This window comes from Erythrolamprus reginae, chromosome 2 (assembly GCF_031021105.1).
Source record: "Erythrolamprus reginae isolate rEryReg1 chromosome 2, rEryReg1.hap1, whole genome shotgun sequence".
Lineage (NCBI taxonomy): Eukaryota > Metazoa > Chordata > Lepidosauria > Squamata > Dipsadidae > Erythrolamprus > Erythrolamprus reginae.
In genome coordinates this window covers 33,301,703-33,319,339 of record NC_091951.1, presented here as the reverse complement: position 1 = coordinate 33,319,339, position 17,637 = coordinate 33,301,703, and the positions used below count along the sequence as shown (strand labels likewise).

Below are 17,637 nucleotides of genomic sequence, written 5' to 3'. Positions count from 1 at the left end.
ATGGAAAAGTGTTTTTCTGCAGACTGGACGGGGGTGGGTGGGCGTAGTTTTGGATGCTGCCTGTATCCTATGAATGGGGCTTTGCTTGTTTGCATGGACCAGTTCCTAGCATGCTGTAGTTGGGGACCTTGCTGTAGAGCTTTGCTGATCTTGCTGGACCAATGCTGGTAGATGCTCAGAGCTGCAGGCCACCTATATCTTATTGGAATATTCATGACTGAGAGAGCCATGTTAAGGTTAGCCTATGCAACAGGCATAGCAACCGAGTCAGCCAGCAGGAGCAAACCACTTCTGAGTCTGTGCAGAGAATCAAAATTGAAACTTAAGCTTAAAGCTAGGTGAGGCTCCAGGCTCCACTCTGCACTCTGCCTACACTCTGTACTCTCTCGCTCTGGTCTCTGCTGAAATGAAACCAACTGTTCTCTGCTGTCTGTAACTGCTTGAGGAAGAACTCTGTTTATGGTATTGTAAATTCATCTGTAACTATGTTTATAAAGAAGTTTATGGATCCAGCTGAATCAGTCATCTGTGTGTGCTTCCGGTTTTGATTTTGCAACAAACTTTAATATATCTGAGCCCCAGGTTCTCTATTCTAGGGGACTCCAACCATGGCAACTTTAAGAATTGTAGATTTCCAATAAAGATCACAATTAAACCAGAACTGTTCCTTTTAGGCATTTTTAGACAGAAATTAAGTAAAGAAGACAGATACCTTATTATCCAAATATTGACTGCCGCCAGACTAACATACACCCAACAATGGAAAAAAGAAGATACCCCGACAAATTTAACTATTATTAATAAAATCATGGAATGCGCTGAATTATCCAAAATAACAATGGAAATACAAACCAAAAATGATTCTGAGTTCTACAAGGCCTGGGAGAAATGGTACAGATGGCTATCTAATCTTAAAAACAATAAAACAGAAACCAACTAAAACTCCTTATCTTACACCAAGAGAAAAATATATACAACAAAAATACTGACTAAAATCAAAACACAAGCTCTGTCTGAGTTTAATCCAACCGATATCTATCGACAACCTACTAACAACATAACTCACAAGTATCTTTAATACACAAACTTAATAAATATAACCAAAACTAAGTTGTCAAAATGTATACGCCTGCTATCTCGTAGGTACTCCTCCTCCTTACCTCATCTAAAATTTCTACTATATCATTTATCTCTTAATACATATATCAAAGCACTACTTTATCCTTAAATTAGCATATTTCATAGATATGAGATTATGTAATTACGAATATTGAATACAATATAAGTATCTATAGATAAATGCTTGAAATGAATGTATAACAATCTATATATGTTATTATGTAAAAGGATTTCTTGTTCTGCACCCCTCTTATTCTTTTTGTATTCCCATTCCCCATTCTTAATAAATTAATAAAGTACAGTGATACCTCATCTTACAAACGCCTCATCATACAAACTTTTCGAGATACAAACCCGAGGTTTAAGATTTTTTTGTCTCTTCTTACAAACTATTTTCACCTTACAAACCCACTGCCGCTGCTGGGATGCCCCGCCTCCGGACTTCCGTTGCCAGCAAAGCACCCATTTCTGCGCTGCTGGGATTCCCCTGAGGCTCCCCTCCATGGGAAACCCCACCTCTGGACTTCCGTGTTTTTGTGATGCTGCAGGGGAATCCCTGCAGCGCAAAAAACGGGCGCTTCGCTGGCAACGGAAGTCCGGAGGTGGAGTTTCCCAGCAAGGGGAGCCTCAGTGAAATCGCAGCATTGCAAAAACACAGAGGTCCGGAGGTGGGAGGGGAGCCTCAGGGGAATCTCAGCAGCGCAAAAATGGGCGCTTCGGCTGGCAAAAGGGGTGAATTTTGGGCTTGCACACATTAATCGCTTTTCCATTGATTCCTATGGGAAACATTGTTTCGTCTTACAAACTTTTCACCTTAAGAACCTCGTCCCGGAACCAATTAAGTTTGTAAGACAAGGTATCACTGTATATTTTTAAAAAAAAAAAGAATTGTAGATTTCAACTCCCACAAGTCTTAAAGTTGCCAAGGTTTAAGATCCCTCCTCTAATTCTATAGCTCAATGTACCCTACCTTTGTCTCCTCCTTTCTTCTGACCTTGGGCTCCTACATCACCAGGCGCACACCTTCATGCTCACCTTAAGCACCAGTTCCTCCAAGCTGTTCACTCTGTGCAACGGTGCTGGCTCCGCTGGAGGGATCTCTTCTTCCCTCGCTCCCTTATTCTTCCCTTTCTTCCTCCTCTTCTCCACTTCCTCGGCCTTCTCTTTGCCTTCTTCATCACTGGAGGCCTCCAGCTCAAAGATGTCCAAGGCACCCAGCAAATTGGTCAAATTCAACAATCCCGGGGAGGCCATGATCTCTGAAGGAGCAAAAGGAACAAAATCTTTTTTTAAAACCCACTTTTTAAAAAAGTTGTGGAGAAATCCTTAGGACTTCTTTAGATTAGATTATTAGAGTTGGAAGGGCCCTTGTAGGTCATCTAGTCCAACCCCTTGGTCAAGCAGGAGTCCCTACACCATTTTGGACAAATGGCAGTCCAATCTCCCTTTGAAAGTCTCGAGTGTTGGAGCTCTCACAACTTCCACAGGCAAGCTGTTCCACTGGTTGACCGCTCTCGCCATCAGAAAAGTTCCTCCTTATTTCCAGGTTGAATCTCTCTTTGATCAGTTTCCATCTGTTATTTCTTGTCTGGCTTTCTGGTGTTTTGGAAAATAGCCTGACCCCCTCCTCTCTGTCGTAGCCCTTTATTTATTTATTTATTTATTGGATTTGTATGCTGTCCCTCTCCGCAGACTTGGGGCGGCTAACAACAACGATAAAAACAGCATGTAGCAATCCAATTAATAAAACAACTAAAACCCCTTATAATAAAACCAAACATACACACAAACATACCATGCATAACTTGTAATGGCCTAGGGGGAAGGAATATCTTAACTCCCCCATGCCTGGTGGCATAAATGAGTCTTGAGTAGTTTACGAAAGACAGGGAGGGTGGGGGCAGTTCTAATCTCCGGGGGGAGTTGGTTCCAGAGGGCCGGGGCCGCCACAGAGAAGGCTCTTCCCCTGGGGCCCGCCAAACGGCATTGTTTAGTTGACGGGACCCGGAGAAGGCCAACTCTGTGGGACCTTATCGGTCGCTGGGATTCGTGCGGTAGCAGGCAGTTCCGGAGTTAATCTGGTCCCATGCCATGTAAAGCTTTAAAGGTCATGACCAACACTTTGAATTGTGACCGGAAACTGATCGGCAGCCAATGCAAGCCACGGAGTGTTGAAGAAACGTGGGTGAATCTTGGAAACCCCACGATGGCTCTCGCGGCTGCGTTCTGCATGATCTGAAGTTTCCGAACACTTTAAATATTGGAACACTGTTATCATGTCACCTTAAGTAGAACTTACTGTACTGACTCACTGGAGAAGAGTCTAATGCTGGGAAAGATTGAAAGGAACGACAGAGAATGAGGTGGCTGGATGGAATCACTGAAGCAGTTGGTGTGAGCTTAAATGGACTCCAGGGGATGGTAGAGGAAAAGAAGACCTGCAGAAACGTTGTCTATGGGGTCGCGATGGGTCAGACATGACTTCACAACTAACAACAATTGTACTTATAAATTCCAAGCTGAATTCATGCTGAATATGCTATATGAGGTTAATGGATTTTTCCATTGAATGGTCTCTAATATTTTGGGGTTGGTCACACACGTAATAGTATTGGAAATGAATGTTATGAATATGGATGTTCAGATCTGGTAAGAAACGCTTTGTGCTTGAAACCGTTCCAATAGTGAAATAATAATAATAATAATAATAATAATAATAATAATAATAATAATAATACTCTGCAAAGAAACAGATGAAACAATCGATCACATACTCAGCTGCTGCAAAAAGATCGCACAGACTGACTACAAGCATAGACATGATGCTGTGGCACAAATGATCCACTGGAACTTGTGCCAGAACTACCATTTACCAGTGGCAAAGAACTGGTGGGATCATAACCCCGAAAAAGTGGTTGAAAATGAGCAAGCAAAACTACTGCGGGACTTCCAACTTCAGATTGACCGAATTCTGAAGCATAACACACCAGACATTCTGATTGTGGAGAAAAAGAAAGTATGGATCATCGACATCGCAATCCCAGGGGACAGCAGAATTGAGGAGAAGCAGCTAGAGAAATTAGTGAAATACGAAGATCTAAAAACCGAGCTGCAACGACTCTGGCATAAGCCAGTGAAAGTGATCCCAGTGGTACTTGGCATGCTGGGCGCTGTGCCAGAGGATCTCAGCGGACATTTGAAAACCATCGGAATTGATATAATCTCCATCTGTCAATTGCAAAAGGCTGCTTTACTGGGATCGGCAAACATAATTCGCCGCTACATCACACAGTCCTAGGTGCTTGGGAAGTGCCCGACTGGTGATGAAATACGAAATCCAGCATAGTGATCTCGTTTGCTGTGTTGTATTGACATAATAATAATAATAATAATGATAATGATGATAATGATAATAATAATAATAATAATAATAATAATAATAATAATAATAATAAGTAATACAAATAAAAAATATGCTGCCCCTCTCTGAGGATTCGTGGCGGCTTACAGCATATAAAAAGAACAATACAAAAATGGAAATTCAATATTAAACTAAAACTAACAATCTAAAACCCTAATTTAATTAAAAAACCAGTCATTTCTAACAGGCCAAACATACATTTATACATTCCATTCAAGATATATTCCATGTACATTCCATTCAACATATATTCATTCATAGGCAGGCCTGTCAGCACAAGTACATCTTCAGACTCTTGCGGAAGGCAAGGAGGGTGGGGGCAGTACGAATTTCTGGGGGCAGCTGATTCCAAAGAGCCGGAGCCTCCACAGAGAAGGCTCTTCTCCTAGGAAATGAAGACCAGGCCAGAAAGTGTCAAGATTAGAACACTTCTGGCAAAAAAAAAAAAAAAATCTTTCAACCTTGAGATGATTTGTACTCCCTTAGTTGTAGCACTCATTGTTTTCATTTTACTATTGAACACTTTGATTTTGCTATACCTTGTTTGGTGAATTCCACTCCTTTCTTCCATCCAGGTGGCACTGTTAGCAAATCTGAGAGGGAAAGAGAAAAACATGAAAGCAGCGGCTAAGAAGACGCCATGTCTTCAACAAACAAACCTGAAGTCAAGGGTAGTCCACTTTATTAATGGATCTAAGCCGGTGTTTCCGAACCTTGACCATTTGCAGATGTGTAAAGTTCAGACATCTGGAGAAGCGATGGAGGAAGAGTAGGTCTGAATCCGATCAAACACTTGTAAGAGCTCATATTAAGACTTACAAAGTGGCGCTCAAGGCGGCAAGATGCGCGTATCATGCCGCTTTGATTGCATCAGCGGAATCCCGCCCGGCCGCTCTGTTCAGGGTAACCCGCCCCCTTATTAATCAGGGGGGAATTGGGGAGCCCTTGCAGAGCAGTGCTGAGGATTTTAACACGTTTTTCGCTGATAAAATTGCTCGGATCCGGGCGGACCTCGACTCCAATTGTAAAACAGAGTCGACTGACAATGAGTCAGTCGAGGTGACTGGGGCTAAACGTCTTTGTCCACCTGTCTGGGCGGAGTTTGACTTGGTGTCACCTGATGAAGTGGACAAGGCCATTGGGCTGTGAGTTCCGCCACCTGTTTACTGGATCCGTGTCCCTCTTGGCTGGTTTCGGCCAGTCGGGAGGTGACACGGAGCTGGGTCCAGGAGATTGTCAACGCCTCCTTGGGGAGGGGGTCCTTTCCGGCCCTTTATAAGGAGGCACTTGTGCGCCCCCTCCTCAAGAAGCCTTCCATGGACCCAGCCGTGCTTAATAACTACCGTCCAGTCTCCAACCTTCCCTTTATGGGGAAGATTGTCGAGAAGGTGGTGGCACTTCAACTCCAGCGGTCCTTGGAAGAAGCTGATTATCTAGGTCTTCAACAGTCTGGATTCAGGCCCGGCTACAGCACGGAAACTGCTTTGGTCGTGTTGATGGATGATCTCTGGCGGGCCCGGGACAGGGGCTTGTCCTCTGTCCTGGTGCTCCTTGACCTCTCAGCGGCTTTCGATACCATTGACCATGGTATCCTTCTGCGCCGACTGGAGGGGTTGGGAGTGGGAGGCACTGTTCTTCAGTGGTTCTCCTCCTACCTCTCCGGTCGGTCGCAGTCGGTGTTAGTGGGGGGTCAGAGGTCGACCTCGAGGTCTCTCCCTTGTGGTGTGCCTCAGGGGTCGGTCCTCTCCCCCCTGCTATTTAATATCTACATGAAACCGCTGGGCGAGATCATCCAAGGACATGGGGTGAGGTATCATCAATACGCCGATGATACCCAGTTATACATCTCCACCCCATGCCCAGTCAACGAAGCAGTGGAAGTGATGTGCCGGTGCCTGGAGGCTGTTGGGGCCTGGATGGGTGTCAACAAACTCAAGCTCAATCCAGACAAGACGGAGTGGCTGTGAGTCTTACCTCCCAAGGACAATTCGATCTGTCCATCCATTACCCTGGGGGGGGGGAATTATTGACCCCCTCGGAGAGGGTCCGCAACTTGGCCGTCCTCCTCGATCCACAGCTCACATTAGAGAAACATCTTTCAGCTGTGGCGAGGGGGGCGTTTGCCCAGGATCGCCTGGTGCGCCAGTTGTGGCCCTACTTGGAGCTCACAGTCACTCATGCCCTCATCACCTCGAGGCTCGACTACTGTAACACTCTCTACATGGGGCTACCTTTGAAAACTGTTCGGAAACTTCAGATTGTGCAGAATGCAGCTGCGACAGCAATTATGGGCTTCTCTAAGTATGCCCATATCACTCCAACACTCCGCAATCTGCATTGGTTGCCGATCAGTTTCCGGTCACAATTCAAAGTGTTGGTTATGACCTATAAAGCCCTTCATGGCACCGGACCAGAATATCTCCGGGACCGCCTTCTGCCGCACGAATCCCAGCGACCGGTTCGGTCCCACAGAGTTGGCCTTCTCTGGGTCCCGTCAACTAAACAATGTCGTCTGGCGGGACCCAGGGGAAGAGCCTTCTCCGTGGCGGCTCTGACCCTCTGGAACCAGCTCCCCCCTGAGATTAGGATTGCCCCCACCCTCCTTGCCTTTCGCAAACTCCTTAAAACCCACCTCTGCCGTCAGGCATGGGGGAACTGAAACATCTCCCCCTTGCCCATGTTGTTTTGGTGTTAGATTGATTGTATGCGTGTTTTAATATTCTGGGGTTGTTTTTATGAATTTTTAGCTTAAAATTGTAATTGGATTGGTGGGTATAGGATTTGTTATTATGTATTGTTTTTATCTTGTTGTGAGCCGCCCCGAGTTTTCGGAGAGGGGCGGCATATAAATCCAATAAATCTAATCTAATCTAATCTAATCCCCAAAATTCCCAGTAGCATTGCTATTTAGGACTTCTTTAGATTAAATTAGCACAGAATTCCACAGCCTGTTGGAATTCTAGGAACGTAGTACTGATGATGCTACTTAGTTTAGCAATGAAACATCTGCAAGAAAAATCAAACCTCAGAGAGCAGTTCAACCCTGAGCTGTAAATATTCTCTTCTACTGGTGTTCCAGGAACTGTACTCCACACATGTGAAGGTTGGGAAACATTGATCTAAACCACTCCAGGAATTTTCCAGATGGATTAAAATGCTATCCATAAACCTACCATGAAACATACACTATTCTTTAGTTTAGTTTTAGTTTTAATCGCAATAGCACTTAGACTGCTTCACAATGCTCTACAGCCCATTCTAAGAAGTTTACAGAGTCAGCCTATTGCCCCCAACAATCTCGCTCCTCATTTTACTGGCTGTGGAAGGATGAAGGGCTGAGTCAACCTTGAGCCTGGTGAGATTCAAACCGCAGAACTGCTGGCAATCTACAATCAGCAGAATTATCCTGTACTCTAACTACTGCGCCACCATAGTTCCCTCTAAGCTGAGCAGTGAGCAATCGCTCACTTAAAAATCATCATCAACTAAGAGTTTTCCAAACCTGCCCAGAAGCCGAGAGGGAAGGAGTGAGAGGGAAGGAGAGAGAGAGGAAGAGAGGAAGAGAGAGAAACAGATAGAAAAAAGAGAGGAAGGAAAAGAGAAAGAAAAAGAATGGGAGTAAGGAAGAGAGAAAGAAAATCAAAATCTAGTTTGAAACTAGTTCAACTATTTAAGTGGCATTTTTATATTGATAGAGTTGTCCTATTATGAGCTCACTGTTATAGACACGCAGTACAGTATTTTATTTTGAAATTCTCTGAGGCAAAACAGGGTGGGTTTTTTATTTGTTTGTTTGTTTGTGTGTTTATTTATTTATTTATTTATTTATTTATTATTTCTGTGCCGCCCAGTCCCAAAGGGACTGCCGCTCAGACACTATACTTTTCCGCCCCCCCCCCAAAAAAAAATTAGAGGGAACACTGTGCGCCACCACAACATTTTAAATGCTAGCAAGGAGAGTCTGGGCAATTATTTCAGTTCTATTTCCACCGGACTCTTTGCCTTATGTATTTCTATCCATATCATTCTTTGTTAATAAAATCATAAACAACCGACGTAACAGAGAACACAAATAATCCCACAGCACAGCTCTTTTGTGCCATTTTCTTATCATCCCTGTCTCTGAGTATTGTAAATAGAATACAGTAGTCCCTCGCTATACCGCGCTTCACCTACTGCGGCTTCACTTCATCGCGGGTTTCTGAGGAAGTCGATCGGCAGATTTAAACAGCCCGCCGAACTCGATCGGCAGGTTTTTTTAAAAAAAATAAAAATCTAAAATTGTAAATACTGTATTTAAATACTGTATCTAAAATAAATACTGTGTGGGAAGGGTTTATAAACACTTAAAACAATGAAAATTTACCAAACAATTACAATATAAATACTTAAATAAGTACTATCAGTCAATAAATTCCCCATCGCGGATTTCACCTATTGCGGCCAGGTCTGGAACGTAACACCAGCGATAGGTGAGGGACTACTGTAAACTACATTTTTGAATATAATCGAACAGAGGGCAGGCAGCGTTACAAAAACCAGAGTGGTCAGGAGTGAAACAATAGAGTCGCTGGCTAGAATACGCTTGCGTTACCTTTCTCGAAATCAATGTCCTCTTCCTTATCTTCTTGAATCTTAATCAGTTCCAAGCTTGGCTCATCTATCCCACCTGGAGAGATTGTGTTACAAGAGCAAATTATTAGTGGTCTGGAGCTTAGTTACCTGAAGGGCAAAAATCTGCAAAAGGAGGTGCATGTTCTATAACCATAGGAGAGACATGGGAAGAATACGAAAGCCAACTACCATGTCTTCCCGAAAATAAGACCCTGTCTTATATTTTTTGGAACCCTGAAGTAAGCGCTTGGCCTTACTGCCATGCACTCGAAAGCCTGATTTGGCTTATTATCAGGGGATGTCTTATTTTGGGAGGGGAGACAACAGGGTAATTGATCTTCAACAGGGGTCCCCTCGGGTCACTAAACCTCAAAAGTTCAGGACCACTAATCTAAAAACCATTAAAACTTTCCAAAGCCCCCAATGAAACACTGTTCCTTGATTTCAAATTTGCTCCTGCTTATAGCAATAGCTCTTAGACTTACCGTGAAAATAAGACCCTGCCTTATATTTTTTCTGAACCCTGAAACAAGCACTTGGTCTTATTGCCATGCACTCAAAAGCCCGGTTAGGCTTATTATCAGGGGATGTCTTATTTTGCAGGGAAACTGGGTATATACCCCTTCACAGTGCTTTTCAGTCCTCTCTAAGTAATTTACTGAGTCAGCATTATTGCCTCCAATAATCTGGATCCTCATTTTGCCCATCTCGGAAGGATGGGAGGCTGATCCAACCTTGAGCCTGGTGAGATTTGAACTGCCAAATTGCAGGCAGCCGGCAGACAGCAGAAATGGCCTGCAATACTGCTCTCTAACCACTGCGCCACCATGACTCAGGTTTCTCTGTTGATCCTGCTTATGGTTTTGTGTTCAAAGTTATAAACTCAGATAACAGAAATTGTAGACCCACACCTGGCCAGAAGGGGTAGTTGGTGGCACTGCCTCTCAGCGATTCGGAGGGAGGGCCAGGCGCTCGCTGGAAGGACAGAGAATTCTTGGCTGATAATCCCATGTTGTCCACAAGTGCCTAGAATTGAAGGGTATAAGATATGATTACTGCAATTAGAATTACAATAGCGCAAAATTGGAAAAAAGAAGAAACACCATCAGAAAGAGAAATGATAAAAAAATATACCACTGTGCAGAAATGGACAGATTAACCCAAAAACTTAAAAACAAAGAAGAATCAAAATACTGTGAAATTTGGAAGAAATTCTATGACTGGGTCGATACAAGGAAAAAAATAATAATAATGGTAGTAAATAAAGCAGATGTTTCTAAAATCAATCCGAGACACAAAATTAAGATCAAATCAATCTGACTTTAGATTAATTGAATGCAACGGGGAGGGAGGGGGAATTAGGGGCAGCTCTATATATATTGTGGAATGATACAACATCATATGCCTGCTCTTTTTAATCTTTGTATTATAATAAAAATTTATTTAGATAAAAAAAATTAAAAAAAAAGAGAGTGTAAAGGATTAATGGATGGAAACTGAGCAAGGAGAGATTCAACCTGGAAATAAGGAGTAATTTTCTGACATTGAGAGCAACCAACCCATGGAACAGCTTATATTCAGAAGTTGGGGGAGCTTCATCACTGGAAGCTTTCAAGAAGATACTCGACAGCCATCTGTTCAGAAATGGTGTGGGGCCTTGATGGCGAATCTATGGCACAGCTGATTTTCGGCCTCCCAGAGGGTAAGGGAAGGCCGTTTTCACATTTCCCAGGCTTCAGGAAAGCCTCTGGAGCCTGTGGATGGCGAAAAACGGACCCAATGGGCCTACTTCCGGTAGGCCTGTTGGGTCTGTTTTTCGCCCTCCCCAGGGTTCAGGAGGCTTTCATGAAGCTTACGGAGGGCAAAAAAACAGCCCAATGGGCCTACCAGAGGTCCGGAAGCTACAGTGAGGCCTGTGCGCATGTGGTGGTGGGGAGCACATTCATAAGAACATAAGAAGAGCCATGCTGAATCGGGGGAAAAACATAGAAACATAGAAACATAGGAGACTGATGGCAGAAAAAGACCTCATAGAAACATAGAAGTCTGACGGCAGAAAAAGACCTCATGGTCCATCAAGTCTGCCCTTATACTATTTCCTGTATTTTATCTTACAATGGATATATGTTTATCACAGGCATGTTTAAATTCAGTTACTGTGGATTTACCAACCATGTCTGCTGGAAGTTTGTTCCAAGGATCTACCACTCTTTCAGTGAAATAATATTTTCTCACGTTGCTTTTGATCTTTCCCCCAACTAACTTCAGATTGTGTCCCCTTGTTCTTGTGTTCACTTTCCTATTAAAAACACTTCCCTCCTGAACCTTATTTAACCCTTTAACATATTTAAATGTTTCGATCATGTCCCCCCTTTTCCTTCTGTCCTCCAGACTATACAGATTGAGTTCATTAAGTCTTTCCTGATACGTTTTATGCTTAAGACCTTCCACCATTCTTGTAGTCCGTCTTTGGACCCGTTCAATTTTGTCAATATCTTTTTGTAGGTGAGGTCTCCAGAACTGAACACAGTATTCCAAATGTGGTCTCACCGGCGCTCTATATAAGGGGATCACAATCTCCCTCTCCCTCTAGCTATGCAGCCAAGCATCCTACTTGCCTTTCCTACTGCCCGACCACACTGCTCACCCATTTTGAGAATGTCAGAAATCACTACCCCTAAATCCTGATCTTCTGAAGTTTTTGCTAACACAGAATTGCCAATGCAATACTCAGAATGAGGATTCCTTTTCCCCAAGTGCATTATTTTACACTTGGAAACATTAAACTGCAGTTTCCATTGCTTTGAACATTTATCTAGTAAAGCTAAATCATTTACCATATTACAGACGCCTCCAGGGATATCAACCCAATTGCACACTTTAGAGTCATCGGCAAATAGGCAAACCTTCCCTACCAAACCTTCCCCTATGTCACTCACAAACATATTAAAAAGAATAGGTCCCAGAACAGACCCTTGTGGCACACTGCTTGTAACCTGTCTCTGCTCAGAATACTCGCCATTAACAATAACTCTCTGATGTCTATACTATTCATGTGACTAGTTGTTTTGGAATGCGGTACTTCTACAGCGACATTTTGAGGGTAGGAGTTACCCTCAAAGGATTATTGGGCGGTCTGCAAGGGAAGAAAACCCATCTCTCACCTCTTTAAAACCCAGCAGCTCCCCGGTGGTGGGATTGCGTTCAGCCTGGAGGGTGGAGTGCACAGGTGTGACCTCCAGCGCAAAGAGTGACTGCACCTCCTTCTTTCGGGGCCAGAACCTGCCTCAGGACAAGAGGGAGAGTTAAATTATTTTGGCTCCCTTGACGGGTCACTGACGACATCGGGCATGGCGAGGTCAAAAAAAAGGATTAGGTGCAGCTGAGCTGAGGCGTGGATGACTCGGGGCGGTTGGGTGGGCATGGCCGGACGCAACCAGGTGGGTGTGGCCAAGTGGGCGCAGAACTAGTTGCCCCGGACAAAAGGACGTGTAAGCCAACTTGGCACCCCGCTAGAAAAAAAAATCACCATGCCCATTTGGCTGCAATGAGTCATCTCATTCCCCCCACTCCATCCCGTTGAGCCTCCTTCTGCTACAGATGATCCCCTGACCCACCCCAAATCAGACCTCTTCTCATTCCTCCTGCAACATGCAAGCAGCCGTTTTGTCTGCTGGGAACTCACCGGTGAGACCTTTCGAAGTCGTGGATGGGAAGCCATTCCGGGCTGTTGAGATAATGTTGCTCCAATTCCGAGGCCAGATCCTCAGCGTATGGGGGCAGCCCATGTGGCAGCTGGGGAGGTGAGCAAAAAAAAAAAAAAGAGAGAAGTTTACATATTATAGAGTGAATAAGTTGGAATCACTCTATATACTTGTTGTTCTTATGAATGACCAGCAAGGTAGGCTGGATAGAGGAACTACAATACTTCTTGTGCTGCTGGTTCCCTCAACAAAATAGAAATTTGGGAATTCTGAAATGACAAGGTCTCGAATCCCAGTCTGCACAATTTCATATGCTGAATACTGAAATAACTGAAGAAGGAGAGGGGTCAAAGCAATGGAAGCTGCAGTTTAATGTTTCCAAATGTAAAATAATGCACTTGGGGAAAAGGAATCCTCAGTCTGAGTATTGTATTGGCAGTTCTGTGTTAACAAAATCTTCAGAAGAGAAGGATTTAAGGGTAGTGATTTCTGACAGCCTCAAAATGGGTGAACAGTGCAGTCAGGCAGTAGGGAAAAAGCAAGTAGAATGCTTGGCTGCATAGCTAGAGGTATAACAAGCAGGAAGAGGGCGATTGTGATCCCGCTGTATAGAGTGCTGGTGAGACCGCATCTGGAATACTGTGTTCAGTTCTGGAGACCTCACCTACAAAAAGATATTGACAAAATTGAATGGGTCCAAAGACGGGCTACAAGAATGGTGGAAGGTCTTAAGCATAAAACCTATCAGGAAAGACTTAATGAGCTCAATCTGCATAGTCTGGAGGACAGAAGAGAAAGGGGGGACATGATGGAAACATTTAAATACCTTAAAGGGTTAAATAAGGTCCAGGAGGGAAGTGTTTTTAATAGGAAAGTGAACACAAGAACATGGGGCCACAACCTAAGGTTAGTTGGGGGAAAGATCAGAAGCAATATGAGAAAATATTATTTTACTGAGAGTAGTAGATGCTTGGAACAAACTTCCAGCAGATGTGGTTGGTTAATCCACAGTAACCAAATTTAAACATGCCTGAGATAAACATATATCCATCCTATGATAAAATACAGAAAATAGTATAAGGGCAGACTAGATGGACCATGAGGTCTTTTTCTGTCGTCAATCTTCTATGTTTCTATTTCTTATTTAACGCCATCCATAAAAATCTTATTTGCCCCGGCTGAGAAGCTACAGGGTAATCTTTCACTCAGAGACTATCAAGAGATTCCCACGGTTGTAGGCAGTGGTGGGCAGCAGCTGGTGCGCTAGGGTGCTTCGTCCCGGTAGGAAATTCCAGGATATGTGTATGTGAGTAAGATTTTGGTGATTTTTGCCTATTTTTTTTATTTTTAAAATATTTTTATTAATTAAAAGCAGAATACACAACCCTTGTATTTACAGATGTGCATATGGGTCCAAGAAAATAACATGGTTACAACATACAAAAAAAAAAAAAAAGGAAAGAACGAAATTAAAATACGAAGGCCTGTAAGTGTTCACTTGATTAAAAAATAGGAGAGAAACCTCTCTTAGCTATCAAATTCGAATATATAACTTTTTCTCTTTTCAAAGAATATTTTGTGCAGTTCTTCATATCGTTTAACCCTATTACAATCTCATTTTTGGTGTATTATAGATCTATCACTTTAATCATGCATTATTTCTGTTCAATAAAATACCGTATACTATAATTAAATAATATATTTACTATCTTTCACCTTTGTATACTAAATGTCTTTATCTATACCAATTTTCCTGATCCTATCTACAGTATTCTCCTTAAGGTCACTTCTATGCAATGTGGTTGATTCAATTTTTCTTCTTTTTGTCTATCCAAATTTATCATTTATCCCACACTTTGTAATAGTATCTTCTTTCTCTTTTATTCTCATGGTTAACCTGTTCATTTCTGCCACTTCCAGTATTTTATTTATAATCTGTGTGTTGGTAGGGGAGGTTTCTTTCTTCCAGGATTGGCCTGTAGGGTGGCACATGGAAGGGGGGGGCAAAACAGACCCTGAAATAGGGCGATAGCCACGCCCACGCCTCTTGTGAGCACCCCCCCAAAGGATGCTGATTGGTGCTGAGCTAATTCCCGCCTCCACAAATGGCGGCCAGGCGTAAAATCGCCTGGCCTTTCAATTCTTACAACTGTTATTATGTGGATAAACAGGTATCGTATATCTTTGTGTATTTTTTGCTCTATCATGCCTAATAGGAATATTTTTGCTTCCGCTCATGTGGAACGTCTGAACCTTTGCCTCTGGCACCGAGTCCCTGTCAACCTCCTCAATGTCCAGCTCGGGTGCTAGCTGCACAGGCCGCTGGCACCTCACCAAGTCAATCTTCTCTCAAACAGGATCTGCTATTCGCTGCGTGGGCTGCTGGCGGGCCCCTGTTTTAATAATGGGGTTTTTAAAAGTGTTTAAAATTTATTAGATTTGATATGAATTGTTTCATTGTATGCTGTGAGCCGCCCTGAGTCTACGGAGAGGGGCGGAATATACAAATCTAATAAATAAATAAATAAATAAATAAATAAATAAATAAATAAATAAATAAATAAATATAAAAATAAATAAATAAAATAAAAAAAATAAAAAAAATAAAAATAAAAAATAAATAAATAAAATAAATAAAATAAATAAAATAAATAAAATAAATAAAATAAATAAAATAAATAAAATAAATAAAATAAATAAAATAAATAAAATAAATAAAATAAATAAAATAAATAAAATAAATAAAATAAATAAAATAAATAAAATAAATAAAATAAATAAAATAAATAAATAAATAATAAATAAATAAATAAATAAAAACACCCACCTCGGAAGGATGGAAGTCTGAGTCAACCTTGAGCAGGTGAGATTTGAACTGCCGAACTGCAGCTGGCAGTCAGCTGAGGTAGCCTGCAGTACTGCACTCTAACCGCTGTGCCACCTCAGCGCAACCTGCTAAGTCAAAGCCCTTCAAGCCACATTGTTGTTTTCCCTCTCGTTTCAGGATAGGAAGAGCTACTGTACTCACTGTGGTCAGTGGGAATCCCTCTTTGGTGGGTTCCTCTTGAGTGATGAGCTCAAAACGACCGGCACATCCAACCTCCAAAATGGACAGAGGCAACTCTGAAGGTCCTCGGGGAGGGAGGACTTGAAGGAGATAATGAAACAAAGGTATGTTAAGACAATCTATCGCTCCCCATGGGCCAAAACTGTGCTCTGGTTAACGTTGCTTTAAAATACTATATTCTTGAAACAACAGTATCACCACAGGTGAGGATTGAAATTTGCAAAATGGCAGTTACCTGTGAAGGAAAGGAGCTAAGACCACAAACGGGCAGATTTTTTAATGTCTCCTCTCCCCAGGGATACTCCTGATTATGGAACTGGAAAACAAACCCGTTTACACGACTGATCCCGGTTTTATCCAGGACAGGAATGCAAACGGAACCGTTGTCAAGATCGCTTATAACTCAAGAAAACACACAGGGTCTACCAAAACAAATAATCCAGAATTCTTTCTTGAGGCACAAATAATCAGGATGAAGAAGTCAATAATACTGGCGAAGGAAGGAAGGAAGGAAGGAAGGAAGGAAGGAAGGAGAGAGGTGGAAGGAGAGGTAGAAGGGAAGGAAGAAAGGAAAAAAGGAGGGAGAGAGATGGAGGGAGATGTAGAGGGGAAGAAAGGAGGGAGAGAGATGGAGGGAGATGTAGTGGGGAAGGAAGGAAAAAAGGAGGGAGATGGAGGGAGATGTAGAGGGGAAGGAAGGAGGGAGAGAGATGGAGGGAGATGTAGAGGGGAAGGAAGGAAAAAAGGAGGGAGAGAGATGGAGGGAGATGTAGAGGGGGAGGAAGGAAGAAAGGAAGAAAGGAGGGAGAGAGGTGGAAGGAGAGGTAGAGGGGAAGGAAGAAAGGAAAAAAAGGAGGGAGATGGAGGGAGATGTAGAGGGGAAGGAAGGAAAAAAGGAGGGAGAGAGATGGAGGGAGATGTAGAGGGGGAGGAAGGAAGAAAGGAAGAAAGGAGGGAGAGAGGTGGAAGGAGAGGTAGAGGGGAAGGAAGAAAGGAAAAAAGGAGAGAGATAGATGTAGAGGGGAAGGAAGAAAGGAGGGAGAGAGGTGGAGGGAGAGGGGAAGGAAGGAAAGAAGGAAGGAAGGAAGGAGGTTACCTACAACAGCAATGGCGTTTCAATAGCAATGGTGCATCATAGGAATATCCAAAGGATCAGATTGAGGGCAGATTGTCCTAGAAAAATAAATCTTACTACCCAGTTGACCCTGCCTTGATAGCACATAATCAATCAATCCCCTTTGCTCTAATGCTCCCTAAGCTTCTTCGTCAACCTCACCTCCGCTGGAGGATAAATCCCAATTCTGATATACTGAAGTCAGAGTTAAAAATGGATTAGATTGGCTTCTAACACTTAGAATCAGGAGGGGGACATCCTGTCCTTCATCTCAGGCCACAAAATGCCTTGGATCCCACCTTGATTGTAAAGAAGATCACTCAGCTGCTCTCCCAAGGTTTCTTGTTTCTCCAACCAGTACAATTTTCTGAATTTTGCTTCACTCCCTCTGCCCACAGAAGTACATGGCAGAAGCTTGATGTTTGATTTTGCTCATTCTGCGCCCCGCCCCCCCTTTTAAGGATGCATACATATCAACCTAAGTACAAGAACCGAGATGACCAAAAGATTTTTAAAAATTGTAATGCATTCTTAGCAGAAACAAGTCATCCCTCCCATGCAAAGCCCCCCTCTCTTCTGTCTTTATAGAATTCAACCG

The 17,637-nt window shown here is 42.9% G+C and overlaps 1 protein-coding gene across 1 annotated transcript in view; it reads right to left on the bottom strand.

Moving 5' to 3' along the window:
• Positions 1-17,637, bottom strand: part of SKIC2 (SKI2 subunit of superkiller complex) — a 63,572-nt gene that overhangs the window by 43,464 nt on the left and 2,471 nt on the right. Inside the window, exons 2-8 of the mRNA XM_070737654.1 lie at positions 15,887-16,005; positions 12,840-12,949; positions 12,319-12,436; positions 10,066-10,180; positions 9,135-9,209; positions 5,080-5,133; positions 2,155-2,378 (exon numbers count right to left, since the gene is read on the bottom strand). Of these exons, the coding sequence (XP_070593755.1) occupies positions 2,155-2,378; positions 5,080-5,133; positions 9,135-9,209; positions 10,066-10,180; positions 12,319-12,436; positions 12,840-12,949; positions 15,887-16,005 (815 nt within the window). The remainder of the gene's footprint in view (positions 1-2,154; positions 2,379-5,079; positions 5,134-9,134; positions 9,210-10,065; positions 10,181-12,318; positions 12,437-12,839; positions 12,950-15,886; positions 16,006-17,637) is intronic.